We start from the raw sequence: 16276 nt of genomic DNA, 5'->3' as shown, positions 1-16276 counted from the left end.
AAACTGTTGTCCATAGTGGTTGTATGAATTTACATTCCCACCAACAGTGTACAAGTGTTCCCTTTTCTCCACATCCTTGCCAGCATTTGTTATTGCTTGTCTTTCAGATAAAAGCCATTTTAGCTCGGTGAGATAGTATCTTCTTATAGTTTTGATTTGCATTTCTCTGATGATCAATGACGTTGAGCATCTTTTCATATGTCTGTTTGCCATTTGTATGTCTTCTTTTGAGGAATGTCTATTCAAATATTTTGCTCATTTTAAAATCAGAGTCTTAGATTTTGTTACTATTATCTTTTTTTTTAATTATAAACCATGTGCTTATGGGTGAGAGTTAGGAAATTAGAATGCAAAAAAAAGAAAATTAAAATAAGTCACAATCCTATTTTGTTCCAGACTCTAATTACGTAAACACTTTATATTGTATGTATGTGTTTTGAGACTCTGCTACTCTCAATTTTTGTTTAAAATGTGCTGGTCTAAGTAAATCAAGAAACTTACTGCTGCATCAGGTCAAACACAACATAGAAACGCTGCATCTCAAATAGTTCAGCAGGGAAATCCCATCTTGGTTCTGGCCTCTGCACATACCTGCTGCAGCATCTCTTTGGTGGCATTCAACTTCTCTCTGTGCTCTTCAAGACAAACCTCCAAATCTCTAATTTCTACCTTGTCTGTTAACACATTTACCTTTATTTAGAGTAAAATACTGCAATAAGTGAAAAAGAATTTGGGTCCCACTGTATATGTTATTTCTCTAAATGGAACAAAAAAAAAGAATGATCCTACCACTCATACAATTGTAAAGAAAAAAAATCTGAGAAATACCAAGAAGACAGTGGTCCTTTGCATGCCTATTTATATGTTGCTTTTTGATTTAAGGAGTCTTACACAATTTTGGAGAAAATTTGTGTAGATTAGGAATGTACAGTACTTTTTGGTTAAAGCCAGTTCAACATTTATGAGAGTGTGCGCACAAATGATCATTTTCGTGGGCAGGGTGGAGATAGTATTTGAAGAGAGGAACTGAAGTTAATGTTTGAAATAGAAATTATCAAGAACTATTCAAATTTGATACTTCAAGAAGAAGAAGGAAAAGAACCCAGGGAATTCAAGTTCCATGAGCTCTTTCAAGGTGACACTGATGTGTTCAAAGCCGGGGCAACTCAATAGACTCAAAGGTCCATGAGGAGCTGTTGGGTTAGTCCTTCAACTCTAGTGCTTATAGCAGATCTTTGAGTTTTTCCTCAATAATCATCACCCCATAAATATAATTGAATTCATTTTGCTGAGTATACCAAAAAAAATATTTGTCAGACATTTAAAACATTATGAAGAAGCAAACTCAAATTTAGCCCACAAGGAGGATTCTATGCACTGTTGTGTTTTGTCTCAGCCATGGTATCATTTTTAAAATAGAAAAATTACATATATCCAGATTTCAGATTCAGAAATATAAACTTACATATACGCAGATTTTATGTTATATTTATATATCTAAATTTCTGATATATATAAAAATATACTTAAAAATCAGATCCAGTCAAGCGTGGTGCTGGACACCTGTAATCCCAGCTACTTAGGAGACTGAGGTAGAAAGATTGCTGGAGCCTAGGAATTCAAGACCAACCTGGGCAATATAACAAGACCCTGCCTCCAAAAAATATATATAGACAGTCAGATCAGATGATACTGTGCCTGTATTCAGATTGGCCCTGGAAGAACTGAGATTGATTAATGGCAGCACCCTCTAAACTGGGTGTACATATCATCATTTTGTCCCAGTTCTCACCACTCTCTATTATGTACACATGGCTTACCATGCTTATTTCTATTAGCAGTCTGGTTGCTATTATAACTGGTTTCTATAAGCAGTCAGGCTGCAAGCAATCTGAATTTGCCACTCCAATTTAAAACAGTCTTTGTAAGTATGCTACAAGGAAAGAACAATATTTTTAAATCACTTGCCTTAAGAATGAGGGATTCTTTATCATTTTCTAAACATGGCAGCCTTTGTTGATACACATCTCCATTCCCAGGTAGGTGTCCATTTCTCTGAAAAAGGAAATAATGCAGGTAAGGCTGATCTTCTCTAAGAATGATATATTGTGGATAAATGAACATCACAAGTGTTCTTAGTCCAAGATGCCTGAATTGAATCTGGGACAGCTGTCACTGTCATACAGAAAATACAAGAATGCAATTTGGTTCATGTATCACAAAAGAGGTAAGACAGGCATGTTAAGCATATAGGCATGATTTTGCCAAACTAAACATTTCTTAACAAGCAGAAAATATTGACTCACAAGGAACAGGGGAAATTGGTATTCTTCACTGAGAGCAGACACACGCCCCGGAGCAGGCAAAGCTTTGTGAGTGGGTAGGCGGCACCCTTGGCTGTCAAAGTCTGTATCTTTTCCTCCAAAAGCTTAAACACTCAGGCCGCAATGACTTCCCTTGGTAGTGCTGACTAGGCTTACTTATCTGCATTTTAACACTCTGTGTCCTGATCTTACTAACTTCCTGTGAATTTACTTTTTCATATAATGTTACCTTCTATTCCAGGGCAGAGCCTATAAACCATTTTGTAACCTCCCCAGCATTTGACTCAGTGCTCTGCATATGTTGATGCTTACTATTTCTTCCCCTCCCTCCTGCCCCTACCCTTTTTTAAAAAAATCATATTTGGGTATATTTATGCATGGTATAAATGCCAAAGGAAGCATAGATTGAGAAACAACATACGGATTTTTTTTCCTCAGCTGTCTCATATGCAAGTCATGAAAAACATCATTTTGAAATATATGTAGTAGTATAAGTGGTGTCTCTCATAATTTCAACTAACCATAAAATATGTAATCCCAATAGAATTCCCTGATTCTTCATTCAAATACAATAGAAATAAAACCCAATTAAAATACAAAAGTGTTAGATGGGGCCACTCAGGGTTCAATTGAAAAGGAAAACAATATCTTCTGATTTAGAACCAGAAAAAATACAAACTGTATAATTTTACTGCCCAATGCACATCTGATGTGACATCTACTGCTTTTCCAGAATTAACTGATACCATTGTTCTATCTTTCCAATAAATGCAGATTCCAGTATCAATTCTTAGAATAACAAACGTCATGTGCTGCGAAAGGGAAGAAAAACAACAGAGCTTGAGTGAAAAGGAAAATTTCAGAATGTTTTTTCTAAAAATTTTAGCGTACTAGATATATTTTCCAAAAAGCAACAAGATTTAGAGGCTAATTTTGTAAGGGTGCAACACATATTTAGAGTGGATTAAAATTTTAAAATCAGCTGCTTCACCACATACTTCCACAATTACCACAGCATAATTCTGTCTATGTTGTTAACTGAAGTGCCCAGCATTAAATTACAAGTATTTTGAAGAGTGTGATAGAGTGGTCTGGACAACTTCCACCCCTGGGGACTAACATGAAAATGAAATGTACACAACTTCTCGAGGGCAGTTTTTTGGAAAAGAGCCAGGGTGCAAAATGCAGGTTCTCAATCTTAAGAAAGTGCCAAGACAGACCCTATACAGCTTTAAATTCCTCATTTTGATTATGGACATTAACAGGCATCTGTTTTTAAAATCCCATACAAGTAATAACATTTTAGAAACAGATACATTTCAGTAAGTAGGAAGAAAACCCCCTGCTGTTTAGAGAGGACAAAAAGCAAAACTGGCCAAATGTGGTGGTACACGCCTGTAATTCCAGCACTTTGGGAGGCTGAGGATTGCTTGAGCCCAGAAGTTTGAGACCAGCATAGGCAACATGGTGAGACCCTGTCTCTTAAACAAACAAACAAACAAACAGCCAAGCATGGTGGTATGTGCCTAGAACTCAGATAATTGTGATCACATATAGGATACAATCTTAAGATGTACTTTGTTTGCCAAGGCCTGAGAAAATATTTCCTGGAGGCTCACATGAAAAGCAAAGCTGGTCAGAAAGCAGCAAGGATCAGAGGGTGGTAGGATAGGAACTGCATCGTGTGGCCAGGAAACAGGGACTCATGGAGAACAGCCAGCAGCCCTGAGGAGAAAGCCCTGAGGAGAGGGCTTAGAAGAGAGAACTCTTCTAAGTTATGAGTATTTTTATTTTTACAGCAACTTTAAAAAATATAAATTTGGGATTAATATTTTCTAACGTTTGATGTAAAAATAAGAGGGAATGTATTATGATGATTTAACTGGTCAGAAGCCAATCTAGAACACCTCATTTTCCTTGTTTACACTTTACCTTTCTCATGGGTGATGATGCCTGCTTTGGAGTTATTACCATTAGTATTCACTGTTAGTATTTCACTCACTGTTGAAAATCGTATTTTTGTAATTTCTGCTGACTTTGAGACGACCTCATAATTAAAACTGACAAATAGACACCTTTGGGATTTCAATACCTGATCCCCTGCTGACATGGATCAAGGTCATGATCCTCAGTTTAAAAAAACATTATAAGAATGTTCTAGGGCAACTCATGAAGTTAGACCCAAAGAAAACAACTACTTGCTTGACTCAAGAAATTAGATATATTTTTCCATTTGCCTTTTTAAATCTAGAGCTTCAAAAAGCAAGTAATCCTCCGTTATTAATATCTGTGTTAACACATTATAGTATTTCACAATCAAAACAGAAAATTCAGCCTTAATTTAATTAAATAAGTATGTCATAGTCTACAGTTTTTTTTTAAGCACAGGAGACACACTTCTGAATTTTAAAAGGTTTTTCATTTCCAGAAGCCTACAGCTATGCCAGTAAATTCATTTTTTTAATTATTATTATACTTTAAGTTCTGGGATACATGTGCAGATCATGCAGGTTTGTTACATAAGTATACATGTGTCATGGTGGTTTGCTGCATCCATCTACCTGTCATCTACATTAGGTGTTTCTCCTACTGTTATCCCTCCCCAATCCCCCAACCCCTGCTATTCCTCCCTTACCAGCCCCCCATGCTCCCAGCAGGCCCCAGTGTGTGATATTCCCCTCCCTCTGTCCATGTATTCTCATTGTTCAACACCCACTTAGGAGTGAGAACATGCAGTGTTTGGTTTTCTGTTCTTGTGTCAGTTTGCTGAGAATGATGGTTTCCAGCTTCATCCATGTCCCTTCATCCAAGGACATGAACCCACCCTTTTATGGCTGAATAGTATTCCATGGTGTATCTGTGCCACATTTTGTTTATACAGGCTATCATTGATAGGCATTTGGGTTGGTTCCAAGTCTTTGCTATTGTAAACAGTGCTGCAATAAACATACATGTGCATGTGTCTTTATAATTTAATGTTTTATAATCCCTTGGGTATATATCCAGTAATGGTATTGCTGGATCAAAAGGTATTTCTAGTTCTGTATCCTTGAGGAATCACCACACTGTCTTCCACAATGGTTGAACTAATTTACACTCCCACCGACAATGTAAAAGCATTCCTATTTCTCCACATCCTCTTTAGTATCTGTTGTCTCCTGATTTTTTTTTTTTTTTTTGAGACGGAGTTTCGCTCTTGTTACCCAGGCTGGAGTGCAATGGCGCGATCTCGGCTCACCGCAACCTCCGCCTCCTGGGTTCAGGCAATTCTCCTGCCTCAGCCTCCTGAGTAGCTGGGATTACAGGCACGCACAACCATGCCCAGCTAATTTTTTGTATTTTTAGTAGAGACGGGGTTTCAACATGTTGACCAGGATGGTCTCGATCTCTTGACCTCGTGATCCACCCACCTCGGCCTCCCAAAGTGCTGGGATTACAGGCTTCAGCCACCACGCCCGGCCTAGGAGATCTTAAGAACATGTGCCCAAGGTGGTCAGGCCACAACTTGCTTTTGTACATTTTAGGAAGACATCAGGCATCAATCAATACATGTAAGATTGATGTGTTGATGTGTCTACATTGGTTCAGTCTGGAAAGGTGGCACAAGTGGGGCGGTTAGCTCCAGATCATAGGTAGAGTCAGCGAATTTCTGACTGGCAATTGGTTGAAAGAGTTGTTATTATATAAATACTTAGAATCAATAAAAAGGAATGTCTGGGTTAAGATGAAGGGTTGTGGAGACTCAGGTTTTATCATGCAAATGAAGCATCCAGGTAGGATGCTTCAGAAAATAGTTTGTTAATTTTTCTTATCAGACTTAAAAAGAGTCTGTTTTAACGGTAATTCCAAAAAGGAGGAGGGAAAAATGAGTCATGTCTGGCTCCTCCTTCCCATTATGGCCTGAACTAGTTTTTCGGGTTAACTTTGGAGTGCCCTTGGCTAAGAGGAGAGGTCCATTAAGGTGGCTGGAATTTAATTTTGGCTTACACTTACCATGGTGATCATGAAATAAATAATAAATAACTGTTTATACCCATCAAAACAAAAATATTCCTTAGTCACTACCAAACATGCTTTGGAGTACTGCATAGGAAAGAATGGAATATTAATGAATTTGTTTGACTCTGACTCTTTCACGTCTTATAATATCAACTTAGATTTTGTTTTCATTTCAATAAGAGTTCTGAAAATCGATAACTTTCAGGAGAGAAATATGAGGGAGGCAGAGAAGCAGGTGAGAGGAAATGTGTTTACTCTCTGGAGAGAGTACTTTTGTCAATTCAGATATTGGAATTCATGTGTAATACCCTGGGCTTCTTTTCTTCAGAGAGGTCAAATGCCAGAACCATCAGGTCACTAGATGGAAGCTGGAAGGTATGGGCTCCTTTCTTGGCTATGCAGCTCCTTGGGAGTTTCTGTTTTGCTCTAGGGTTTTCTCCAACAGAAAGCCAGGCATGGCAACCAGGAAGAGTCTAACTGCAGCTTATGAAGAGGTTTTGATCTTCAGCACTGAAATTATTTAGATCCAAGAGAACCTCTCAAGCCACCTAATTTCTTCTAGAGAGATGGGGCCCCAGGCCTTCCTCTGCTCAGGTACAATCAATAGCTCATGCTATTCTACCCCACTACAGGCTTAAAGAGCTATAAATTATGATGATGATAATGATGGTGATTGATAATATATATTAACTAACCAACCCTAAATTCTGTTTTCTGAAAGGATAAGCTGTTTTATTAACAGGTTAGTCATATTTTAGAATACACTTGAGGAGAGAAAAAATTTGACTCATTTAATAAAAAGAGAGAAAATCTTCCATTATACCTGATTTCTTAGGATGGGGGGGGGAAATATGGGTTGTATTTCAGGGTTCAGAAACCTAAGAGGGTATATACCAGTCACATTAGCACATGATGTGCTGGGGGAACAGGAAGGGAGGTGAGTTTTGAAGTACAGATGGAGCCAGATGCCATGGCTCACATCTGTAATCCCAGCACTTTCAGGGGCTGAGGCAGGAGGATTTCTTAAGCCGAGGAGTTCAAGACAAGCCAGGGGAACACAGTGAGACCTTGTCTCCACTAAAACAAACAAAAAATTAGCTGAGTGTGGTGGCACACATCTTAGTCCCAGTTACTCAGGAGGCTGAGGTGGGAGTCTGGGAAGTTAAGGCTGCAGTGAACTGTGACTGCACCACTGCACTTCAGCCTGGGTGGCAGAGTAAGATCCTGTCTCAAAAAAAAAAAAAAAAGTACACATGGAGCATACAAGTATGACTGATGCCAGTGGGCTGCGGAGAGAGGGGCTTGGCAGATGCCTTGACCTCCTAGAAACTGGGAAAGGCCCAGAGTAGAAAAGGAAGAAAGTAGAAAAGGTGCTTCAGGAACCAGCACCTCTGACAGAATCCCTGGACAACATCAGAATGGCCTGCCAGAAAAGTCAGCTGCAAACTCTCGGAATAAACATTCAATCCAAAGCACTAGAGAGCTGTGAATATCAAAACTGCACAACTAAACAAACAAAACTTATGTGGAAAATGAGGGATATGCAAGAATGGTGTAGCTAAAGCAAGGTGTCAAACACAAGGTGTAGTGTGAAAACATGCTTCAGATCAACAAATTACATTTAAAACCCTCAGAACTGGAATGTTAGACATGTTACAGGTCATGGGCTTGAGAAGGAAAGGAGTGGTCTCCTTGTTCAAGGTGCTGCTGTCATATGTACTTTCATTTACCTAACACTTTTTGGCTTAATGACTTGTAAAACAAATGAGAGAGAGAGCACACAAAAGACAGAGTGAGAGAGAGAGCAAGAGAGAGAGTCAGAGAAATTACAAGCACAATGTTTACTGCAGAACCAGTACCATGGCACTCTGTTGGGTCTGGAACAAAGGAACAAAATTCAACTACTTTATGGAAATTGGTTCAGTTTATAGATAATTACAAAATAAGTATAGCTAAAAAACACAAAATAAATACAGCTTGACTTCTGAGGCTAATGTTGGTGAGGTTCAACTACGATTGACGTGACGGGTTTAATTATGTCCTTCTCAAATTTACATGTTGAAATCCTAAGCCCCAAGACCTCAGCATGTGACCTAATTTGTGACCTGATTTGGATATAGGGTCTTCATAATGAATTTAAACAAGATTATTCCAATGGGCCCTGATCCAGTATGACTGGAATCCTTATAAAAAGGGGAAATTCGGGTACAGAGAAATGTATTAAGGAATAATGATGTGAAGACAAAAGAAGACAGCCATCTACAAGCCAAGGAGAGAAGCATGGAACAGATCCTTCCCTCCTGGCCCTCAGAAGGACCCAAACTTGCCAATACTTTTAGTATCCAGAACTTTTCAAAGTGCAGGTGGCCTGAAAAACCCAGCTAAAGTGCTGTATAGGCAACAATCTGCTGGCCACAATATATTCTTTTCAGTGACAACATTCAACCAACTGCCTTTCATGCCCCAGTAATGAAATTCAATTAGATACAGCATATTTGGCAATTCCAGTATCATAGCAAACATTTACAGAGTGATTACTTGCTCCCAGATTTAAGTTCTGTTACTGAGAGATCTGGCAATGACCTCCAGAGAGTGTCCACTAGAGTTTGAAATTACAAAGGAATTGTGCATATGTGGTTATTTTTCATACTTTACTATATTACCCACCTTGCCCCTAGTAAAATGTAGGTACTTCCACAAACATAAAAAAAAAGAAAAATAACTGAACTAATATTTAACGTGGAGTTAAAAACAAGAAACAAAACTGTCTCTAAGTCAAAGACAAAAGTATAAGTAATTAGCAAAACCATAGCAATATTTAGTCAGTGTTTGTTTGTTCAGGGAGAGGTTCATGTTAGGATCCTGGCAGAGACACACAGATATATAATATACACATCAAAGGAAGCCAATGATTGATGAATAGTTTTATACCAACAATGAAACTGCTTTTAAAAGTGTTCAATTTTAATTTTTATAGAATAATTCATGCTCAGCACGAATTAAGTCTCCTCCCATGTTTTCTGCTGCCAGGACTCAAATACTTCAAGCCACTTCCACAAGAGCAAACGTGTCAGATGAAAAAGTATTGTGCCTCTCCAACGAGTCCTTCCTCCACACAGTAAAACACCATAGTCTGGGCATTAAGTGCTCAGTGCCAAACTTAGATGCCAGCAGCTAGAGACATTCTAGGTTGTAAACCACATCTGGTCTTCAACTCTGAAAAACAGCTACAGAGCTAGCAGTGTAGATACAATCAAGCTGGCTTGGAAAGCTAAATATACAGTGTCACCCTAGCCATGCAAAGAACAACTTTTACAGCCTTGTGGTAAAAGCTTTTCATATTAATTATTATTACAAAATCACTACTGGGCTACCAGGGAGTTCCAGAAGTTGCATAGTTGTTCAGCTTCTAAATAAGACAAGCCTATTTAGACCTGTTTTAATTTGGAAGCAAACCGACCGACAGCTCCAGAGATGGTCACCATTCCTGCTTTGCAGGTCATGTCCTTCACAGAGTGCCTCACTCTGGATGTGTGGAGGCTGAAATCCAATCCATGCAGCTCGGGGGCTGCATTCCCCTGAGGGGCACCATTTTCTAATTTGTACAGGCTCTCTAAGGACAAGAAGTGGTCATTTCCCAAGACCTCGTTTTCAAACAGTAATAGAATGGGACCATTTGTCAGTGTTAATCTTAATAAAAATGTCATCTGCGAGTGTGACTTTCACCCTCTTCTCTGTGGATACTCGGGGATATTCATCTAGGATTATCTCAGTAAAGACCAGTGACTTTAAACATCTTTAGCTCAGGAAGTGAAACAGTCAGTGGACTGAAGTGTAGAGAACAAAAGGGGAAATGGCTGCAAACGAGGATGAAAATATGGGGGACGCCATGTCATGCAGGGCCCATGGGGCCATTTTGAGAATGTAAGGATTATCCTAAAAACACTGGGATGCCATTGAAGGGTCTTAAGCTCATGGGTGACCTGATATGATTTGTGTTTCTAAAAAAAAAAATCACTCTGCCTCCTATACAATAATGACCAGAATGGAGCCCGAGAAGATGTGGGAAGAGCCGGTGAAGAGTTGGTAGACTGCACAAGGTGGAGGTAGTGAAGGCAACAGAAGTAGACAGATGTAACACGCATTAGGAGACGGGACTGATGGGACTTGGTGAGTGACTGGATGCAGGAATGAAAGTGCGCGAGAGAAGGAATGATGTCCAGGATGAGGCCTGCCTGCGGTACCAAAAAGATGGGCAGCTGAGGATGCCATTTCTAAAGAACACTGGAGGAGGAGCAAGTGTAGGGGTTAATGTCATGAGTACAGTTTTAGAGTTGAGACTTTCATAAAGTAGAGGATTAAAAGGCCTTCATGATAAAATATTATATTCCATACCTATGGTTTTCTAAAAGTAAATCTGAGGCATGCAGTTCTGATCAGAGTTTTAGAAGTAATTGGCTACATGCTGAATCTAAGATTTGTAGTTCTCAGACAGGAACAGCAGCAGCTGCGGCCAGGCAGCCCAGTTTTGGGAAGGCTCTTGGTGTACCGCAGCCTGCAGACACCCAGCCCACACCCTCCCCGTACCAAGATACCCAGAAGGAAGTTCAGCTCAGCTGAAGGGTCAGTGAAGGGAGACCCCAAGAAGAGATCTGCAAGGTGGTCAGCTAAACCTGCTCCTACAAAGTAAAACAAAGCCCAAAAAGGCAGAGGAAGGGATAAATCTTCAGACAAAAAAAAAAAAAAAAAAAAAAAATGAAAGGGGAAAAGAAGCAAAGGAAAAACAGGCTGAAGTGACTGATCAAGAAACTAAAGATGTATCTACAGAAAAGGAAACGATAAAAACAAGGAGAGTCCAGCCTCGGATGAAGCCACAGAAAAAGACGGCAAGTCTGACTGATACCATATACTATGTTTTACTAGTGGTCCCTGTCTCCCTTCTTGCACAATCCAGAGGAATATTTTTATCCACTATTTTGTAAATGCAAGTTTTTTAGTAGTTCTAGAAATATTTTTAAGGAGAGAATTCTACCTCATCACATTTTTTTAAGGGTAAATGCTTTTAAGAGGTGGAAACATTCACTGATAGTTTATTTCCTCGTATACAACCAGACAATAGTGTGGGACATTTAATTATGGCAGGCTTTGACTGTCTTGGGTGTCAGCTTAACATTTTATAGATGGGGGATTGGTTTCCATATCCTATAACACACAGCACAGTAAATGGCAATATGGATTCACAGGCCTGCATTTAACGTCTCCAACATTTGTGACTACTTCTATTCTCATGTTGGCTTTTAGTAAATTGTTTCTAAAAAAGATTACTCTTTGGTCATGGCTTTCCCTGTCAGAGCAGTGTGCGGTGTGTAGCATCTTTGGTCACGGTAGTCCTGTTTTCCTAATAAATTTATTATGCTGTGAAAGACTGAATATGTGAGTATGCAGTGTATATGTTATTAAATTGTGAATTGGTATGACGTGTGTAACAGCTTATCAACATTTGAAGATACTAGTACTTGATATCCTCTTAAGGAAAATTTATTTCCACATTTTAAGCTGGAGAGTCATTGGTATAACTTTTAAAAAGAAATGCAATGAATTTAAAAAGAATTATAATGGACTTTTACAGTTTCAGTACATAATCGTGTACAAATTGGAACGTCATGCAGTGATGCTCAACACAACCAATAAAATCTTAATTAGGAAAGAAAAAACCTGATTTATAGTTCTCAAATTATTCTCCACAGCCACATTCCTGTCCCCACACCCAGGGTATTTTTGGTTAGACCAGTTGTTCTGATAGTAAAAAAGTCACAGAAGGAAAAAAAAGGGGGGGAGGAACATAGCCCCATAGCCCACATGTAGGAGTTCAAGGTGACACCTGATAATCATTACCTTCCCCATTCTTGCAATTTGCACCCATCATCATCATCTATGGATTTTTGGTAAATTAAGAGTAGTGGGTCTCAAAGTGTGGCCCCCAGACCAGCATAACTTGAGAACTTGTCAGAGAAATGCAAATCTCAGACTCTACCCCACACCTACTGAATCAGGAACTCTGAGTATGGGACCCAGAAATCTGTATTTTCACAAGTCCTTCAGGTGATTCTAACGCATACTCAAGTTTAAGAACCTCCAACAATGCTCAAATGCATTTCTTTCACATCTGCCTCTTAATTGTCATAATCAGTTTCCCTCCAAAGTGCTTCAACATTGCAGTTGACATCTAAATGCAGCTGCTTCCCCCAGTAATGCCATTCTCCCTTTTGGAGCTCATGCTATTTCCCACGAGGTGGACATGCAGTTTTGTTTCCATTAATCTGAATCAACTGTTGGTGGCACTGTCCCCTGCCTCTAGCTCCTTCCCATGTGTACTGGCTGCACCACTCCCAGCATACTACCTTGTAAGTTACGTTAGCGTGTTCATGACAAAGAAATTGCCTTTTGTTTGAATTTATCACAGTGCCTACTCTGTACAGAAAACTTAATAAAAGTTTAACGCGTTGTTCCAGATTAGAGTTTCTCAGGGTGGAGTCTGCTGGCATAAGTCCTTTGTAGGGACATGGATGAATCTGGAAACCATAAGTCTCAGCAAACTGACACAAGAACAGAAAATCAAACACCGCATGTTCTCACTCAGAGGCAGGTGATGAACAATGAGAACATATGGACACAGGGAGGGGAGCATTACACACTGGGGTCTGTTGGGGGAGCCAAGGGAGGGACAGTGTGGGGTGGGGAGGTCAGGGAGGGATAACATGGGGAGAAATGCCAGATGTAGGTGATGGGGGGATAGAGGTAGAAAACCACATTGCCATGTGTGTACCTATGCAACAATCCTGCATGATCTGCACATGTACCCCAATACCTAAAGTACAATTAAAAAAAAAAATTAAAAAAAAAAAAGAATCATGTGGAATGTATGCTCAGAGTGCAGATTCTCAGCCCCATTCCTTGTATATTAAACCAGAAATTCCTAAAAATGGGGCACAGTGATTTGCATTTTCAATGCACATTGAAATCTGATTTTCATTGCTATATATATAAAATTCATCATGATAGCAAGTATAGATGGATTAACTGCTTCTTGGATTAGCAGAGTACCAAGCTAAACTCTAAACTAAGGTTAAACAAACTGAGAAGAGTTTACCTTGTGCCTCATCTGTGGCCTACTTGTTAAATGTACGCTGTGGGTTATAAAGCACTCAAACAACTACATCACATTTTGTGCTCTCGGATTTATTACTTTGTGGATATTGTGATTTAATTTTCTTATCAGTTGGGTCTTCCCCAGCCCAAACTTATGGAATTGATTTTTCAACCCCAACAAATTTGATTTTCTTATTTTCAGCCCAGATATCTGGACTTCGAAATAATTTCGAAAATATCCTTTGGCCTATTTCCCTTAGACTTATTCATTTGTAAACTGTCAAAGTTTATGAAAGCTTCAGCAAAACTTAAACATGGACTTTCTGGTGGAAAAAAGAAAACATTAAAATAGCTATCAAATAGCAAACAATATTATTTGTAACTACTAACACACAGTTGTACAGCTAAAAATATTTCCTAGCTTTAGTGATGAAAGTTAAACTTACTCCCTGACAAACTCCTCTTACCTCCTGCATGAGCCCCACCCTCCCCACCCCAAAAATGCCTGCAGACAGATCCACGGTCAAAATAGTTACTGCAAAACACATTATACAATAGAAGCAGAAGGAAGTCAGGAGACAGTGATTTTTAATACTGCTGCAAGAGAAATAGCCATAAAACAAAAGAGAAAATGACAAGCTCTTTCTTAAAATAGCACTGTCTTTTTCAGAACAATTTGGGCTTATCTTTATCTTGAAAAACATAGGCAAATCCTTTTTTTATTAAATTGCAATGTCTAGTTAAATTTTCACTAGACCTTTCTAAATTTTCACTAGACCTTTCTAAACTAAGCTTTGTAATGGAAACACATATACACCCATACCCCCTTGAAGTCTATGAAAATTACTAGCCTTAGGCGATTCTAATGTATGCTCTTAACTTTTATTTTGGAATCTGACAATGGAATTGCCAAATTCCATTTCTGAAATTTATTTCAAGACAAAAACTTTTAATACATGGATGGAACATACATTGGTCATAATGGCTATCAGGAATGTTTTTTTAATTGATATAATGTACGCATAGTAAAAGTGGCCCTTTTAAGACAAATAATTGATAGGCTTTGACAAATGTATACAGCCATGAAACCAACACCAAAACTGGGTTGAAATATGTAGCCCACAGACTTGCCACACATGGCTCTTAAAATGTGGCCAGCACAAAATCAAATGTGTCATAAGTGTAAAATGAAAAAAATAATAATAATTTTATATTTATTTTAGAGTGAAATTATATTTTATAGACTAAGTTAAATAAAATACCAAAAAATTACTTTTACCTATTCCTATGTCTCTTTCTTTTTTAGAAATTTATAGAAAATTAAAATTAGTGGTTCTCACTTGTGGCTCAAATTACATTTTTATTGGACAGTGCTGATGGGGATTATTTCTGTCCCCCACAGTGCTCCCCTTACCCCTTAGCAGCCTATACCATTTCCCTAACCCCAGGGGCTCCTGCCAACCACTGAACTACTTTCTACCCCTAAAGTTTTGCTCTTGATAGGTTTCAAAAAATATTTCCCCCTTGTCTTATAGCTTCTAATTTTCCCATTTTGTATTATTTTTTATAATTTTTAAAGTTGTTTTTCACATTACAAGATTTTTCAAAGCCTTGACTATAGTTTTCATTAACCAATGTCTTTTCATTAACCACTTCCCGAGTTGGTAGGCCACCATAAATGCATTTTGGGTAATAATATGGTTTGGTTCTGTGTCCCCATCCAAATCTCATCTTGTAGCTCCCATAATTTCCATGTGTTATGGGAGGGACCCAGTGGGAGATGACTGAATCATGGAGGCGGGCCTTTCCCATGCTGTTCTTGTGATAGTGAATGGGTCTCATGAGATCTAATGGTCTTGAAAATTAGAGTTTCCCTGCACAAGCTCTCTCTTTGCTTGATTCCATCCATGTAAGATGTGACTTGCTCCTCCTTGCTTTCCATCAGGACTGTGAGGCCTCCCCAGCCATGTGAAACTGTAAGTCCCATTAAACCTCTTTCTTTTGTAAATTTCCCAGTCTCGAGTGTGTCTTTATCAGCAGCACGAAAACGGGCTAATACAGGTAAAGAGCTCACTTCCTAGAGGAGAGGTGCACAAGTGGTTCCTAATTGAATTGAGACCATTGTGTGCACATACAACAGCATCTATTCACAGATGCTGTGGGAGATCCATGAGGTGGGAAGCCTTCCATAGCTTAATTTTATTTAGCTTCAGGGAAGTGCAGAGAAAACTTCATTTATGCTAAGAATAAGAGGAACAGAAATATAAAGCACTAAATCAGCAAAATCATTTATAGGTGGGAGTAGCAGGGCATGAGGTTTTGGCCTGCAGACAGGTCTACTAATGGGAACTCTGGGATGACTTATGAGAATGACCAGAGAGATGCCAAGAGACATCCAACCCCCATCTCACTCCAGCCCCTAATCCAGGCTAACCTGTTGCCGTTCTGCTTATCCTCAATTCTCTAATTAAATTAAAGTATTAATTATAACAGGCATTCACATTTCCAGCTATTTACATTCATTCTTCACTCACTCTTCAGATACTGTATGGTATCTTTCTGATTTTCCAGAATTTAAGAAAAACACTGTAGGCTACCTCCTAATCTCCATTTTCTCCAATTGGGATAGTCTGGAGCCGAACGCCAGTCAGTCTGCCTCTGAACCCTTGGGGTCCCACTTAAATAATCAACCCTGAGCATTTCTACCTCTTACTTCCACCCCCACCCCGGCTTTCCTTTATAGTCCCCTAGAGAACTAGAACAAAGGTCTTCACATTTTGAGCATCTGACTTTTAATCTTTTAA

The 16276-nt window shown here is 38.9% G+C and overlaps 1 protein-coding gene across 3 annotated transcripts in view; it reads right to left on the bottom strand.

The window, feature by feature from the left end:
* The window catches only part of LOC108288189 (liprin-beta-1-like), a 137282-nt gene that overhangs the window by 76959 nt on the left and 44047 nt on the right, over positions 1-16276 (bottom strand). For 2 of the 3 annotated variants that reach the window (XM_037730904.1, XM_017507075.2), the window contains exon 3: positions 1969-2055. In XM_037730904.1, the coding sequence (XP_037586832.1) occupies positions 1969-1994 (26 nt within the window). In that variant the 5' untranslated portion in view covers positions 1995-2055. Of the gene's footprint in view, positions 1-700; positions 2056-16276 lie in introns of those variants that run through there. The other variant, XR_001818632.2, reaches the window with a different exon arrangement.

The sequence above is a fragment of the Cebus imitator genome, unplaced genomic scaffold (genome assembly GCF_001604975.1).
Source record: "Cebus imitator isolate Cc_AM_T3 unplaced genomic scaffold, Cebus_imitator-1.0 Scaffold367, whole genome shotgun sequence".
NCBI classification, from domain to species: Eukaryota; Metazoa; Chordata; class Mammalia; order Primates; family Cebidae; genus Cebus; species Cebus imitator.
Note: the sequence above shows the minus strand (reverse complement) of the source record. Positions and strands in the feature narration are given on the sequence as shown.